Here is a 15,341-nt window from a genome sequence, read left to right as displayed (position 1 = left end):
CAGCTTGTATTACAATGTTATTTATTGAACTTATTTACATATTTTGTATTATTTCTAACTTATTTCCTTAATTGGGTTCCTCAACTTCAACGGTGTGACCTTCCACTACAGGTTCCGAATTTCTTCGTTCTCTGCAAAATAACGATCATAAATACGTACTGAAAAACATGTAATTGATTGCACAGTTAAAAGAAAACATTCATATTGTTTACCTTATAAATACGCTCTCATTAAAATACATTATTATTCTTTGAAGTAAGTGCCACACAAGGCAACAGAGTCTGGCACTCGTTTCTCAGATCTGGTGATCCATGGCTTGGAAGCACTCCAAATATGATCTCTATAGCATTACTGTAGAATTTTTTTATAGTGAATTAATATTCCCTAATCGAGCTCACCTATTCAGATGTTAGATTTGTAGTGCGACACTTCTTATTCAAAGTGTCTTGACTATGTCAAATACAATATAATTCATCTTCCCATACTGAAAATTAATAAAGTAATTTTAAACACTACTATACACAAACATTACCCAAACACTCTTTCGGTTTAGCGGCATCCCTTATATTCTACATTTTACGTTTTACAGCCTTATTTGATTAAATTTTGACGATCACTCATAAGAAACACTTGAAAGGAAAGAATCGCGTTTGTTACAATTACAACATACTCTCCCACAGTCTGATATTAAGTCATCTCGGGATCGCACGAATCTGTCTGGGTCATACAGGGTCAGGGATCTGACTACTTCGGGAACACGAGTCACGAAGTATGTTACTCGTTTCATCACTGGTACCACTGCATGGTATTTATTCACTTTACCTATTTCAATGTTCTAGTGCCAGTAAATTTTCAGTAAAGTTTTTTTTTATTTTTAATTTCCTAGCTGAAAATGTGCATTGTTCTGTGAAAGCATCAATTGAGATAAATCCAGAAAATGTCATATTGACTCACTCGGTACTGTTGTATAAGCACGGCGTTACGAAAAACAAACGAAGTAATCACTGAGAGATGGAAGAACAAATATTTACTTATTTCTGTAATTTTCTCTCCATGCCTTGTATGAAATGCAATCTGATCTCACGATTCACAGGAAAGATAGGTCATAAGTGTGTGAACCTGTATACCTTGTATTCTTCACGGAGCAACATAAATAACAGATGACCTACAAGGCGTTATCCTGCGTCACGTACAACAGAACGCATGGGAAAGTTAGTTCGCAATTCACAGGAAAAGTGTAGAATTTACTAAAGTAGGCACCGTGTACACGGACAACTTCGTACCATTTTTCAACGAGTTTGGAACATACCTTAGAGGTTCAATGAAATATTTCTCTTTAAAAATAAAAAATAAAAAAGTTACTGGTGACTAATACGTAAAGAGGTGTTGAACAACAATTCACTGGAATTATTTGTGACAGTAAAACAAACGGATTTTAATCCTGAGCCTTACAGCGGAGGAATACATCTTTGCAACGTTTCATTCTTTCAAGACATGCATATTGCCTTCATCATACATATCAAATGAAGGGATGACTCTTTACCGTAAATGTAACACTAAGTTTATTTGACCCATATTCATGGAACGTCGTGTCGGAGTCATTAGCGTCGTTTCACAATGCATTATAGAGAAGTAATAAATACTCCTGCGACCTATCGACCTAGTTCTTTATATCCCATCTTTGAAAGCAGAAACATTTCTCAGTGTACATGGCACAAGGCAGGAAAATCACTTCATTTACTTCAATCCAGTCAAATTCTGAATGCATTTTAAGACCTATGTCTCCCTATTTATTTTCCTGGTAATTTGTTGTTCGAGTGTTTACGCATACGCATACTTTGGCGTGCTCCATCCTATTGAAATCTTTTTGTCTTTGGGGGGGGGGGGGAACTACTCTTACTTTTTTAATTTATTTTTTTTATCACTGCCACTGCTGAATGAAGTCTTTATCTTGTGGATAAAACATTAACCTTTATTTCTTGTTCAATTTTAGTGTTGATTACTTCTTTTTCATACTGAATGAAGTCTTATCTTCCCGAAAACTCGGGAATGTCTTTGTAAGAGAGAAATGTGCATTTACTATTATTTTGTCTTTTAACAAAACTTTCTAACTGCTGAAGTCTTTATCTTCTAGGAAAAAAAAACTGTTTCTTGATTAGTTTTAATGTTATTTTACTTCTTTTCTATCTCCTGAATGAAACCGTATCTTCTGAGAAGGAAAAAAAAAACTACAATACCATGTGTATCTTAATTAATTATAGTACTTTATTGCTTGTTTCTATACTAAACGAAATAATCTTATCGTCTGGAAGATTCTGCAATTGCATATTTCTCTATTACAATGGCATTGCAGAGTTTTCCAGAATGTAAGATGGTTTCATTTAGTATAGAAAAGAAGTAATTAACTCTAATCAATCAAGAAAGAGGATGGTATTGTAGTTTTTCTCTCAAGAGATGAGTTCGTTCAGTAGATAGAAAAGATGTAAAATAACACTAAAATTAGTCAAGAAAAAAAGAGGTTAGTTGCTTTCTGTTTTTCATGCACCAGGTAGGAAATGTTTTTAGAAGGCAAATATAACAGTAAGTGCCTATCTCTCTATTACTCTGACATCGCAGTTTTCAAAAAATGAAATTTCCTTCAGTATAGAAAAGAAGTAATCAACACCAAAATTAATCAAGGAATAAATGTTAGCCTTAAAAAAAAGATTTCATTAAGCAGAGAGGAATAATCAAAAAATAAAATTAACAGAGGTACTTTCTTCCAGAAGACAAGAAAATAAAAATGTAAACAGTAATGAATCTCGATTTTAGTTAAAATTTCCATCCTCCAAGGAAAGTAACAGGAAAGTTGCTAAATTATAAGGGATAATAAAATAATAAATACATACAAGGTAAACATTTCATCTCATTTCACTGTGTACTAATACATGAGTGCGTAAAAATGAACTCATCTCGCTATATAAAATACAAAGACCTAAGTGATTGAGTGACCGACAGATCTTTGCACAGGCCAAATCGCTTAAGATAGACAAGTTAAATATGGACAGTACATGGTATTTGTTACGTAGGATACAACTAAGGAAGGATTTTTGCAAATTCGACAGGAAGGGGAGGAAAATAGGTGTGGGACGTATTTTTAAAATATTACCATATCTCCGAATTCCTTAAGGTTACAGACTTGAGATTTGATATTCGGATGTCTCATTTTAAATAATTTGACATATTTAAGCGGTTTTTGATATTTTAGTACAAAGGAAAAAAAGGTGAGAAAGAAAAGAAAAGGAGTGAGGATTACAATTATTATAAGATGTCGAAATCTCTGAATTTATGAAGGTTTGAAACATGAAATTTGGTATTTTCATATTATTTAAAATAAGTAGATAAGAATTTAAGCGCTTTTGAAATATGCCTCGGAGGTAAGAAAGAGGGGTGGAAAGAAAAATGGATGGGGATTATAATTATTATAGTAAAGTATTTAATCCCTTAAGGTGAGAGATTTGAAGTTCAGTATTTCCATTTCTCATTTAAAATACTTTGCCACGTGTTTCGGCCCTTTTTTTCTTTTTTGACATGCTAGTAAAAAGGGAAAGAAACGATGTGGAGAGGAGAAAAAAAAGGTGGGGATTACAATTATTCTAATAAAATGTCGGTATCTCTAAATCTTTTTAAGATTTGAAATATGGAAGTAACTTCTCATTTAAAATTATTACAAAAGCGTTTTATGATACATATCCTAAAAGGAAGAAAAAGGGAAGGATTACAATTATTATAATAAGATGTTCATATCTTGGGGTCCGGGAAAGTAAGAGGCATTGAAACGGTGGAAATCTCTTTTTCCTCCAAATCCACAGAATTCTATGCATATGATATTGATCTAGTGACCTATAGATGTGAGAAATGTAGTGAATACAAAACGTATATGTAGAGAAGAACGCGTCCATGGACTAAGTTGCAGATCCCTAGCTTATTTAGTGATGGTAAGAACTTTGCGGTCTCTCTCGTGATTGTAAGGAAAATAGGTAAAACCAGGGTGCGAATTACCGGGGGGGGGGGATGAGGGGGATTTTCCCCCTCAATCACATTTCGTTCCCCCCCAAAGAAGTCAGCTGAAGTATCCCCACCGGGGATGCTCGCTTTCCCCCTCAAACTATGCTTAGTATAACTCCAAATTTCACTGATTTTTGTTATTACTTGTAAATTTAATCTTCTAGCTGTATTTCGAAATGATCGATGTAAACTGTTCAGTTTTGGTCATTTCTACTTACCACCTAATTACCCACTATTTTCAACGTTGTTTAGTAAAACTATATTATTATGACTACGGTTATTACTTGCAGCTGTACCTTCGTACCCTTTAGTTCGTCATCGTTTGTGAAATTGAATGTACTAATTGCGTATAACAAAGCCACATATAGATTTATAAATGTTCTTAGCGGTTGGCCAAGAAGTAAACAGATAGCTTCTACCATACTAGGCGAAGTTCGGATATGTCATATTCATCCTCTATATGTGTATCGATTATCATCTTATTTTAATTTTTGTTATAACATGTTATTTCATTTTCCAGTGTACTCTTTGTTAGCACATGGTCTTCATTCCCTAGTAGGTTGTGTGTATGCAACGCAAAAGTTGCATTTAATTTGTGATAACTAGCATAGTAATCACTGCTTTTACAGTTTACGGAAATGGACTTTTGAAACTGTACTCAAAATCTGAGATATAGGTATTCTCTCGTAAGTATATGTTAACGTACACGCTGGGGAATACGCTCCTAGTGAGCAGACATGTTAATGAAGATGATTTTTAGGTGAATAAGCGAATAATTCAAGATTTGTTTCAGCACTTGTTAATACGACTGGTTCTCCCTGTCATTGTCCGTGTCTGTATAAGCATTTCAACTGGAGCGTTTTTTTTTTTTTTTAAAAGTTAACCCTTCATTTTTCCATCTTTTCGCTGTACAGTTTGCTGTCCACGCAATTAATGTTGTCTGAAAAACTTCAGTGTAATGTTTTACTTTATTTGAATAACGTAGCCCATAGTGAATCAACTCATCTTCAACCTAACAGTAAAGTAATTTTTAAGTGTTGACTTTCCGTGCCCATCACGGAATCGATATTTGGAGAAAAAAAAGTCGTGATGAGCACAGCTTTAGCGGGAAGTAGAAGCACAAGCTCGAAATTTGAATTGAGAGATTTTAAATATTTGGCCTTCGATTTGACCTTGATGTGAGAAATCGAGACAAGCAACAATCCATTTCTTATTTGATAGGCTAATATCTAGATTTTCTTAAAAAAAAAAAATGTCCGGTTTAACTGATAATTTTAGTGGTTTTCACAAGACTGAAGTAGGTTTCTTTTCTTAACCTGTATGTATTAATGCAAAGTGGAAGCTTTCAATATGTGTGGAAAAATTAACATATGCTTGTGATCATGACTATCGCTCGAGAAGAATTATTAACTAAATAAACCTTAGAGAGCTACGGGGACAAGAGTGAGTACAACATTAAAACACGTTCAGAAAGGTTTAGTGGGGTGTGTGTATGTCACACAATATGTATGTGCATAGTTATTGTCGGTAGATTTATTAAATTAATAAATCTCTTATTTATTACACATGACACACACACACACATATATATATATATATATATATATATATATATATATATATATATATATATATATATATGGGGGGTAAGGCATTTATTGTCTCATTTTGAAATTTGAACCTTCAGACTATGTCCTTTGGCCTAATTTTATCCCCCCCAATATAGGTTATCTAATTCGCACACTGGGTAAAACTATACTTACCTACGCAGTAGTCTAGGCTCCGCCTGCTGCAGCCAAACACCCAATACTTCCTTCACCGTTTCTTCTGTTGCGACGGTGTACATCTTACGAACAGCAGCTGAAAAGAAAGATAGAATTTCAAGCAAATACTAGCGATTTTTATTATTTAAAAAAAAAAAAACTCATTTGAAATAAATTTCCCTCTTAAATAGCTTTACGGAATTATGGTATGGTTTGTAAACATGGATACCTAGAGCTGAAACTAATTCCTATATTATTTTTCAAGTCACCTAAGCTAGGCCCCTATTTTGTGATTTTTATGTAAGGGTACTATAGAAAGTTATCTTCCACCACACTTTTGGTATATTATATAATGGAAAAGTTACATTTTTCGATACAAGTGTAACAAGACTTTCTTCCGGTGCCCTTAGTGGTGATATGGTTTTGAGTCAACGTTTAAAGTCACCTTAAATAACACTACAAAAAACACATTAGGTTTTGGCTAACTTCGTTGTCACGAAAAATTGAAAGATGAAGACGACAGAAAGACGAAAGTTTGACTATTCGCCGTCTTGAAAGCCTGCAACTTTTCCGTTTTGATACTGGAATTATGGTAACTTCGAAAGCTATGTTCTTCTAGTGTTTTATCTGCGTTCCAGTGTTAGACAAAGAGCTCTGAAATTTTGCACCTTTAAAATATCGGCAGGGGAGACAGTTTGGCACACTATGTAATACTACCAGACTAACAGTGTTGCCAACCCAACAAAAGTTTTATTCGTGTGGTAGACAGTATCAAATTTACAGGTATACACGAAAAGTCTGGTGCAAAATTATACTTCACAGTAGTGATTCCTACACTGTACTTCAATTTAAATTCGTTGACACTATTGACTTCATTTAGACCTGGAATTATTCCTACCTTGGAATTTTATTTGGTTTTAGATTTTCCGTACACCTTACAAATTCTTTTGAATGCTTTTTCAAGCAAAGATTTGTTTAAATATGTACTTTGCCAGTAAAGCTTTGTTTACAACATAGAGTGTTGGATCAGTTATTGAATTTCCTATACATTCTACACAGATGTTATATTCACCCAGTAAGGGTGAACACATTTATATATTTTACTACTTGACAGTAAAAGAATCCTAAAGTACTCAAAGCACACTTTATTCATGAAGAATTACTTCTGATTGCTTGGGACATACTAATATGAGAACACACGTCCAGTACGAGAGAAGTAAGACTTAATAATTAGCAAACTGGAATTTTGTATGGTTACTAGCATAAATAAATAAATGAAGTTAAATATTTCAGTACAACTTTTCAAATCAACTTACTGTTGATCTTATTGCACATTTGGTTGGACCCAAAGGTGTGCTTTTTTGCTTTATGATCCTTGGTTTTCTGCCAGAGTAGGAGAATTCCATTGCGAGTTTGTCGCACAAAGTTCTTCTTATTGTATTGTGAGCGAAACCTTTTAAAATCCTTACCACCAATTGACACTAATACTTTTACCTGAAAGAAAGGAAAGTATTTAGATCTAATGCATGCTGAAATCAAAAAGAAAAACAATATATATAAGGGTCCGTATTGTTATGTTTTTCTACCAGTGGAAAAAAAAAACGAAGCATGAATGAAACTAGATTAATTTTTAGATACCGTAATGTGAAGTGTGAAAAAAAAAAAAGGCGTGGGGTTCTGAGTTTCACGGAAGGCCGTATCAAATGAGCTACGTGACTAACAAAAACTGTTTACCTGGGATTTATTTGGTAACTTTCAGCATTATATCGGAATAGCGGTTATTTAAATGGACCATTGTCCGTTTGAATTAGAAAAAAATACTATATATATATATGTGTGTGTGTGTGTGTTTGTGTGTGTGTATGTATATGGAAATTACATACACTTCCAAAAGTAACAAGTAACAGTGGGTTAATCAGTGCTGCCAACAAGTAGTGTCAGAAAATAGCTAAATGACGCACAAAAACTAGCTAAAAATGGCTCAACTTACCTTAAATTATAGGTAACAGAATTTAGGAATAAAGAAACTAAATATTTGGTACTTTAAGTCTACTAGTTTACAAAGATGTTCTAATATTATTTATCTTTTGATATCCTCAAATCAAACAGTTTCACAATACAATTTGTTCCTTCATTGACTAGAAGTAATAAAATCTCTTGAATTATTTTCAACTTCTAATGCTGGGTATGGCTTGATAACACTATTGATCTATCAAAAATATATACATGCACATGCACGCATCTCAACAAGAAAAACCCAACCCTAACTAAAAATACACTAGAAACTAATCAAACAAATTAGCTATGGAGAAACCAGATCCAGGAATCCCAATTTACCGTGACGGATAGGTGAGACTGATAAAAGATATCTAATCTACTGTGACAATGTAAGTGCTGTTGTAAACAAAAGAATTAGAAAAATACCAAGATAAACTACTTTTTTTAGGTTTTTCATATTTTATTTTAAAAAAATTGACTGCAAAAGATTTAATTGCCGCCTAAATGACTATATTAGCAAGTATGAATGGCAAGTTGACCAAAATTATAGTCCATAGCTAATGCACATGATATTGGCTAAATTGGCAAAAATGGAGTTGATGCTAACATTTAGTCAAAAGAGAGATGTTCCAAAAAGACGTAAATTAAAAGATATAACAAAGATTTGAAACCTGCTTCATAACTTGTACAGGTTTGATAGGATACTTACATATTTCTTTCCGAAGTTAGGTTCTTCAAGCTTTCTCTCAAATGTTTGAAAATCATTTAACGTTCGCAGAGGCAGAAGGCCAAGAAGTTCGGATTCTTCGTTTATGGACTCTGCTTTCACACTCACACCATTACTTAGAAGTGTGTCGACCTTCTTTTCGACGGAAGATACTCTTTCACTAAGGTCAGCTAAAGTAGATTGCATTTGGCTAAATACAATTCTGATATCTGCAATAAATTGTAGGAAATATTGTTTTGAAGGTGTTAATATAACTAGAAAATATATTATTTCACAAAACATTGAAACAATTAAATGTACATTCATGTTCAAAATGATTGTCGCATATCTATAACTGTCTTCTTGTAAGAATATAATTTGATAATGATTTTGCAGGGTACTTTTAATACCGATACTATGTGTATAATCGAGAAATGTATATTTGTGGAAAATTTTATAGGGAAAGAATTATAAGCACATAAATTAGAATGAGTAAAACAAATGGACAAGAAAGTTTTATTGTTCTTATTTACTGCTCTTTTGACATGAAATTTGCCACATACATGTCTTTGCCGATTATGCACATACCAACATTATAAGAAATACAGGGCGAATTCGTTATCAAATTTTATTCCTACAACAACATATTTATAGACATGCGACAATAATTTTGGACATGGATGTACGTTTGTGGTGGACAAACACCGTGTGCGTAGATTTTCTCAGGGTTCTACCGTTCCCCTCCACTTTCTTCAATCCATTATTTAATTCATTCTCATCATCACCGTCTCCTTTAGGCTGCCCCGCATAACCGTGGGACAAAACTCAAAGATTTTATTTAAATATGATTTCGCTGTTCATTTAATCAGAAATCTTGGGGGGAAAAGTGGGGAACAATTAGGAAGACGTGTGTAGAAGACCACTACGTTGGAGAATTATGACCAGGTCATTAGAGTATGACGTTATAAATCAGCACTGCGGAAGGAAAGGGTTGATTGCTCAGAGGTAGAACGTTGCCTTTTGGTGCGACGGATCTTTGGTTCAATCTCCGGCCTTATGAGTTTATGATGGACAATATCATATTCGTGAGGGTTTTCCCGTTCTCATGCCACTAATTCCTTCATAATCATTCACTATCATTAGTCATCCGTGTATCTTAACATTAACCCTAGGAAGACTAAACTATAATTGGTAATGTGAAAGACTAAGGGGGGTCAATTTTGCTCGTGGTTGTAAATTCCAATTTTAACCCTACTAATGTATTTTAAAGTTATTTAATGACTGCTACTAATAAATGAGAGTTGTAAAATTATTTTAAGACTTGTGAAATTTTATTTTAATAGGAAATATTACAAGTCCCAGTACAGACTACTAACGCATTTGGTTAGCAGACATGAAGTAGCTTGAAATACATTAGCCTGTGTAGACAAGTTACTATACTAAACCTGAGAGTATTACATTTGCTCAATGTATAAAAGTAGATTATGTTAATTTAAACATCCATTCAAAGAATAGATAAGTTTACATGATCCTTTCAAAGTAAAACTGTACTCCTCTTAACATTTCTAAGTTGCTAAAAAAAATGTACTTAGTCTCCTGCGCTAAAAAAAAACTACCACAATAATGTGCTTTCTAATAAAACTAAATTTAAGTTTAGATTACAGAAGAAAATACAAAAAATTTCAAACGTTGTAAAATTCATTTGTTCGGGCAAAGAGAAAAAGAATTTGCGGGTAAATTTGACCAACCTTCGTCTTTCTATGGTTAAGGACATAACAGCGGGGTTATGAAGAACGGGACCTACAGCTTAAAGTGAGATCTGAACCACTACTCAGTTTGCAGAGAGATATTGTCCTTCATTTGAACTCGAAACCAGAATCCCTTGATAACAAAGGCGATAAATCCACTGACTCATCATCCACGGAGGTCAACTGATACAAATACGTTGCAGTGATCTTGCATACTTGTGAATATTTTAGGAGCCACTTAAGAACCAAAAGGGAAAGAACTGCAAAATGGAATCACTCTATAGTTATACAGATTAAATCAATGGACAATTTTAAAAGACTATATAGTACAGAAGATCTAATTTAGTCAGTCAGAAATATAGGCTTAATTTAATTTGCTAATCAATACAGGAAGTGACTAATAGTTCTGGACCATTCATACTATCTTTCTAAATAAAACTTTTTATTATTATTATTATTAACAAACCAGTCAAACCTAATAGAAATCTCTGTTTCGTCGATCTACTTTCCAATGTTATAAATTTAGACACTTAATCAGCTTCTGTGGAAAAGTTTTGTTGACCGTCCGCTAGTGTGGCAGCGCACTACAGGCAGTTCAGCGGGAACTCCAAACTTGATAAAATAAAATCACAATTAAAGAGACAAGTTAAAAAAGTATTTTTCTCGAATCCCACCCCCACTCAACTTGTGGTCTATCATGCCTCCAACAAGGAAAATTCAAGCTTAACCAATGCTGAAGGAATAGACTGCTGAATAATTTATGATGTAATGGCAAATCATTTGCAGAACTAGTTGACCTATGACCTCTAGTTTGAGCGAGTTGCGTTCATTTCTCGAGGTTGCGACCTTGTTCAATCGAATCATCAGCCTCAAATTACCTTTACTCTTAAAAAAAAAAAGAGGGCAACGGTTACTCCACTTTAATCTAAGGTAAACGTATTTAAACAAAAAAAAAAAAAAAAAAAAAAAAAAAAAAAAAAAAAAACTGGTGTAAAGCAAACATTCCGGTTTAAGTGAAAAAAAGTTTTTAAAAAAACACGATTTTGGCCAATCCTGAAAAATAGCGTTACTTCTTGCAAATATTTTTCCGAGATTTTAGATCCAGACTTCATTCACCTGGTAGAAAAAAAAAGTAAACAAAAGCACTAAAATCAATTAAAAGACAGAAGTTACTGTTTTTAGAGGATAAAAAGATAAAAATGTAAGCAACGAAAAACCTAGTTTTCTTCAAACTTACACCCTCGACTTCTTAGCTTACAAACTTCAAACTAATATGCCAACTTATTTTCGCGTAATAATCCATTTTGAATTATTATTAATATCTAATAAGTAATTTTTCGAAATTCATCGTTCTTTTACCCTAAACCCAAAAGTCCATACCCGATCGAACCTTTCCTTGCACTTATTGTAAAGCGATGAAATGAGTGATATCACTTACTCTAAGATTGATGAAGTATACCTTAGAATAAGTAATTGTTACTAAATAAAGTCGGACATAAGTATTTATATTCTTTAATTTTGCCCACAACTTCCGAATAAATATGGAAGAACATAAGGAACGAAAGATAAGCATGATGCATTCTAAAATGAGTAAAATGTCCAGGCTTGCTTGCTGCATTTAAATATCATCCGTACCGATTCTTGGGGAAGCCACATCAGTTAAAATTTTTAGTGTATCGGTGAAAGCTAAAACAAGAAAGCTTAGGCAATGTATTAATTCAAAGCAGTTTTCTCCTCGATTGTAGAGATAAAACGTAATTTTCATTACTTTTAGCGGACGGCTCTCCAAATTTAAATCGATTTTGTTGATTTTTTTACTAGATTTGGGGCACTACTTTACAAACGCTTCACGAACCACAGCTGAGCGAGCGGAGGGGATTAGAAGCCCCGTAGGACTTGTTTTTTCCCCTTATCTTTTAAGTTACACACGATTGGCATTGCAGCCATTGTAGACTGTCATTTTCCAAAACTTAACATACAAATACTGACATTTCGTTCCTTGCTTGTATTCAACCGCCTTCCGCCCTGGCAAATAGCTTCACCATAACATACTTACTTTCCCATGTATACTCATTTTCACATACAATTTATTGAGTTTAAAACACTTACATTATCATTTAACTACCTTCATTATTAATATGGGGTTAACTTTAGCAGATGGCTCTACCTAGTTAAATAAATTATTTTAATGTGTTTAGACTTCATAAATCGTATCTGTTATATAGAATCCTACGAAATGGAAAATTAAGTATGTTATGCTGGATCTAATTGACAAGGCGGTAGGCAGACGAATACAAGCAAGGAATGAGATGGCAGTAAGTACATATGAAGCTTTGGAAAATGACCGTCTGCAATGGTTGCAATGCCAAACGCGTGTAACTTAAAAAGTAGGGAAAAAACGAGCCCTGCGGGGCATCTATTCCCCTTCGCTCGCTCAGCTATGCTACGTAAAGTGTTATGTAACGGCATATTTTTTGAACTGGGGGGGGGGCAATATTTTGCTTAAATTTTGTACTTTCTTGGTATATATTTTGTATTTTTTTTTTGGTTTAGGTAGGTTAAGTTAGTTTAGGTTAGGCTGGGTTAAGATACTTGGGCATTACTCGAGCAGATGGTGCTACCAAATGTTCACACATTGCATTTCCCGGTTCCTTTTTGTAGAATATCCACTAAATGAGAAGCTAGTGCATAAACCACGAACCAACTTGTGCTAGGTGGCCACAAAAAAAAGCACGAATGCCATCTAATCGAGTCAGGGCAGGAGTGTAGCCGGGAGTCCCGAGCGGAGCGAGGGGATTCGTCCGTAGAGAGCAGGCCTGTCAGCGACGGAGGACATGCACATAAACGAGGAAAGTGGACAAATACATAAAATATCCGCAATAATTTTTACATGGTGATTTTACCTGAATTCGTACTTTCTTCCTATATTTTCTGTTTTTGATGATTTAGGTTAGGATTGGTTAGTTATGTTAGTAATTACGGTTACGTAACACCAACTCATTTCTCCTGTAAACACGGTGGTTTTACCTGATTTTGTCCCCCAAGTTCCAAAATTCTGTATATGTAACAGTATTATCTCAAATCTAGTGAAAAATGACCATAAAATCGATATAAATATGTACAGCCGTCTGCTAAAGCAATGCCTTAACAGTTATCAAGTATTCCACCTATAAATTTTTAATATGATAAAGCCGTCTGCTGAAGTTAACCCTCTAATTTTTGTACTGATATTCAGGGGTGCCCGAGGAAAATTTTTTAGGGAGGGGCCCATCTCCATGGTTGCTATATTACGCCTGGTATTTAATATACATGGTTTCCTATATTACGTATACATTTTCGTAAGCCAAAGGGGGCCCGGGCCCCACCCCCCTCCCCTTCGGGCGCCTATGCTGATGCTAATTGTCAAGAGCCATCACTGACTTTAAAGAATCCAGTGGCTAAATATGGTATACATTATACGGATGAACACACTTAAAAAAAAAGAAAACAACATAAAAGGTATAAACATAAAATCCCATCCATATTTGAAAAGTAATGAAGTAATACTATCCTAAAAGCGCTCAGCGCACCAGTCTAAAATAAAAATCACTTTTTTTTTTTTTTTTTGGTAACTAAAACTTAAGTAGGGCTTACTATTACATTTCATACAAATAGCTTACCTTTGTTTACCTTTCGGAAGAAATCAAGTGCCAAAACTCAGACTACTCACCAATCCTACAGATGGCTCCATTTGCTAAACAATCGACAAACGTCAAGCGTTTTGAATCAAGCTTGAAATAGGCTTAGTAGAAAGTTGATAAATTCAAGCTTCTTTTCAAGTTAAAAACAAGCTAAAATAAACGTTGAATGTCGCTTGTCGCATCAACTGTACATTGCTAAGCCAAAATCAAGGGAAAGCGACCCTTGATTTAAGTTACATGCTATCTGGGATGTCAGTTCACTGAAAAATGTAAACAAGATACGGGTACCTCAGCCAGAAAGACATTTCTTTGGCCTAGTTTTCGAAATGGAGTGATTCTAGCAATGCTTGAGAAACAATTCGCCGCACTCAATTTTACTGCTGCCGAACTTTGGGAAAACCTGTTTAGGGGTGATTTTAAAGATGTTAAAAAGAAACAAAACTAGACGAATTAGAATATTAGTGAATGAGAGAAAGAGGAACGAACGCCATTTACTGTGAGCAGAGACCAGGACTGAGGGAACATAAATCGTATCTTGAAGAGATATCTAAGATTTCTGATCCGAAGAAACTATGTAACTAGGTTTCATCTCAGAATACTAATTGAAAGATTACTATTGAAGATATATAATAAAATAAAAAGTATTGAAAAGAACAAAAAAAAAAAAAAATAAAAAAATTTTAGGAGGATTTTTAATTTTTCTTTAGCAATTCTTTGTTATACAATCGTGGCATAACTAGTTACATACGAGTCTTAGCAAATTTTATATAGATTATTGTGTTGCTTTTGCACACTGTTTGCTCATTTACATTTATTGCTGCCAAGAGTGCACTTTACTCAGCCTGCATGCCTCTTCGAACGTACATACAGAAGCAAACATTTAAAGAAAACAAGAATTTGCTCTTCGAAGCAAAGATATAGGAGTATTCATTAAGTGAGGACTATACATTCAATAAGTAATGAACGTAATTATTTCACGTGAAAATTGATTAACTAGGGCCTATGTAATTTAAGTTCATTGTTTTTACTACTGTACTGTTAGATGCAATAGATCTACAATTTAGAGTGCTTTAACAGAATTATATTTATATACCATGAGCAAATAAACTATAATATGTGCAAAAAGCATTGAATAGTGTTCAGACATTCATCAGCTAGCACATACTGCAAACATTACAAGGCGTTCGTTGAGTATAGAACACATTACAATTACGTAACTTTGTCCGTGCAATCTTATAAAAAAAAATCCATAGCTACTCATCACTCGTTAATCGACTTCATATTCTTATCTTTATTTCAAGTAAAAATGTTGTAATAACTCTTATACACGAGTGTGAAAATATACAGGTAGTCTTGTAAAAAGAAGTATGTGGGGAGTTTTTATTTGAAGATGATTATG

General features: G+C 33.9%; 2 protein-coding genes across 6 annotated transcripts in view; one reads left to right on the top strand and one right to left on the bottom strand.

The window, feature by feature from the left end:
* LOC145690337 (heat shock cognate 71 kDa protein-like) overlaps nt 1–15,341 on the top strand; it is a 237,180-nt gene that overhangs the window by 44,030 nt on the left and 177,809 nt on the right. The gene's annotated exons all lie outside the window — the stretch shown is intronic.
* LOC145690335 (uncharacterized) lies at nt 5–13,973 on the bottom strand. 2 transcript variants are annotated; one of them, XM_081765126.1, is made up of 5 exons: nt 13,922–13,973; nt 8,518–8,744; nt 7,127–7,304; nt 5,811–5,907; nt 5–131 (listed from the first exon to the last, which is right to left on the bottom strand). In XM_081765126.1, exons 2-5 carry the CDS (start codon nt 8,719–8,721, stop codon nt 68–70), a joined length of 543 nt encoding a protein of 180 aa, XP_081621252.1. In that variant the 5' UTR covers nt 8,722–8,744; nt 13,922–13,973; the 3' UTR covers nt 5–67. The 2 variants fall into 2 exon arrangements, with proteins under 2 accessions (XP_081621252.1, XP_081621251.1); XM_081765125.1 differs by lacking the exon at nt 13,922–13,973 and having other exon boundaries at nt 8,518–10,308.

The sequence above is a fragment of the Thermobia domestica genome, chromosome 7 (genome assembly GCF_964235325.1).
Source record: "Thermobia domestica chromosome 7, izTheDome1.hap1.1, whole genome shotgun sequence".
Lineage (NCBI taxonomy): Eukaryota > Metazoa > Arthropoda > Insecta > Zygentoma > Lepismatidae > Thermobia > Thermobia domestica.
Note: the sequence above shows the minus strand (reverse complement) of the source record. Positions and strands in the feature narration are given on the sequence as shown.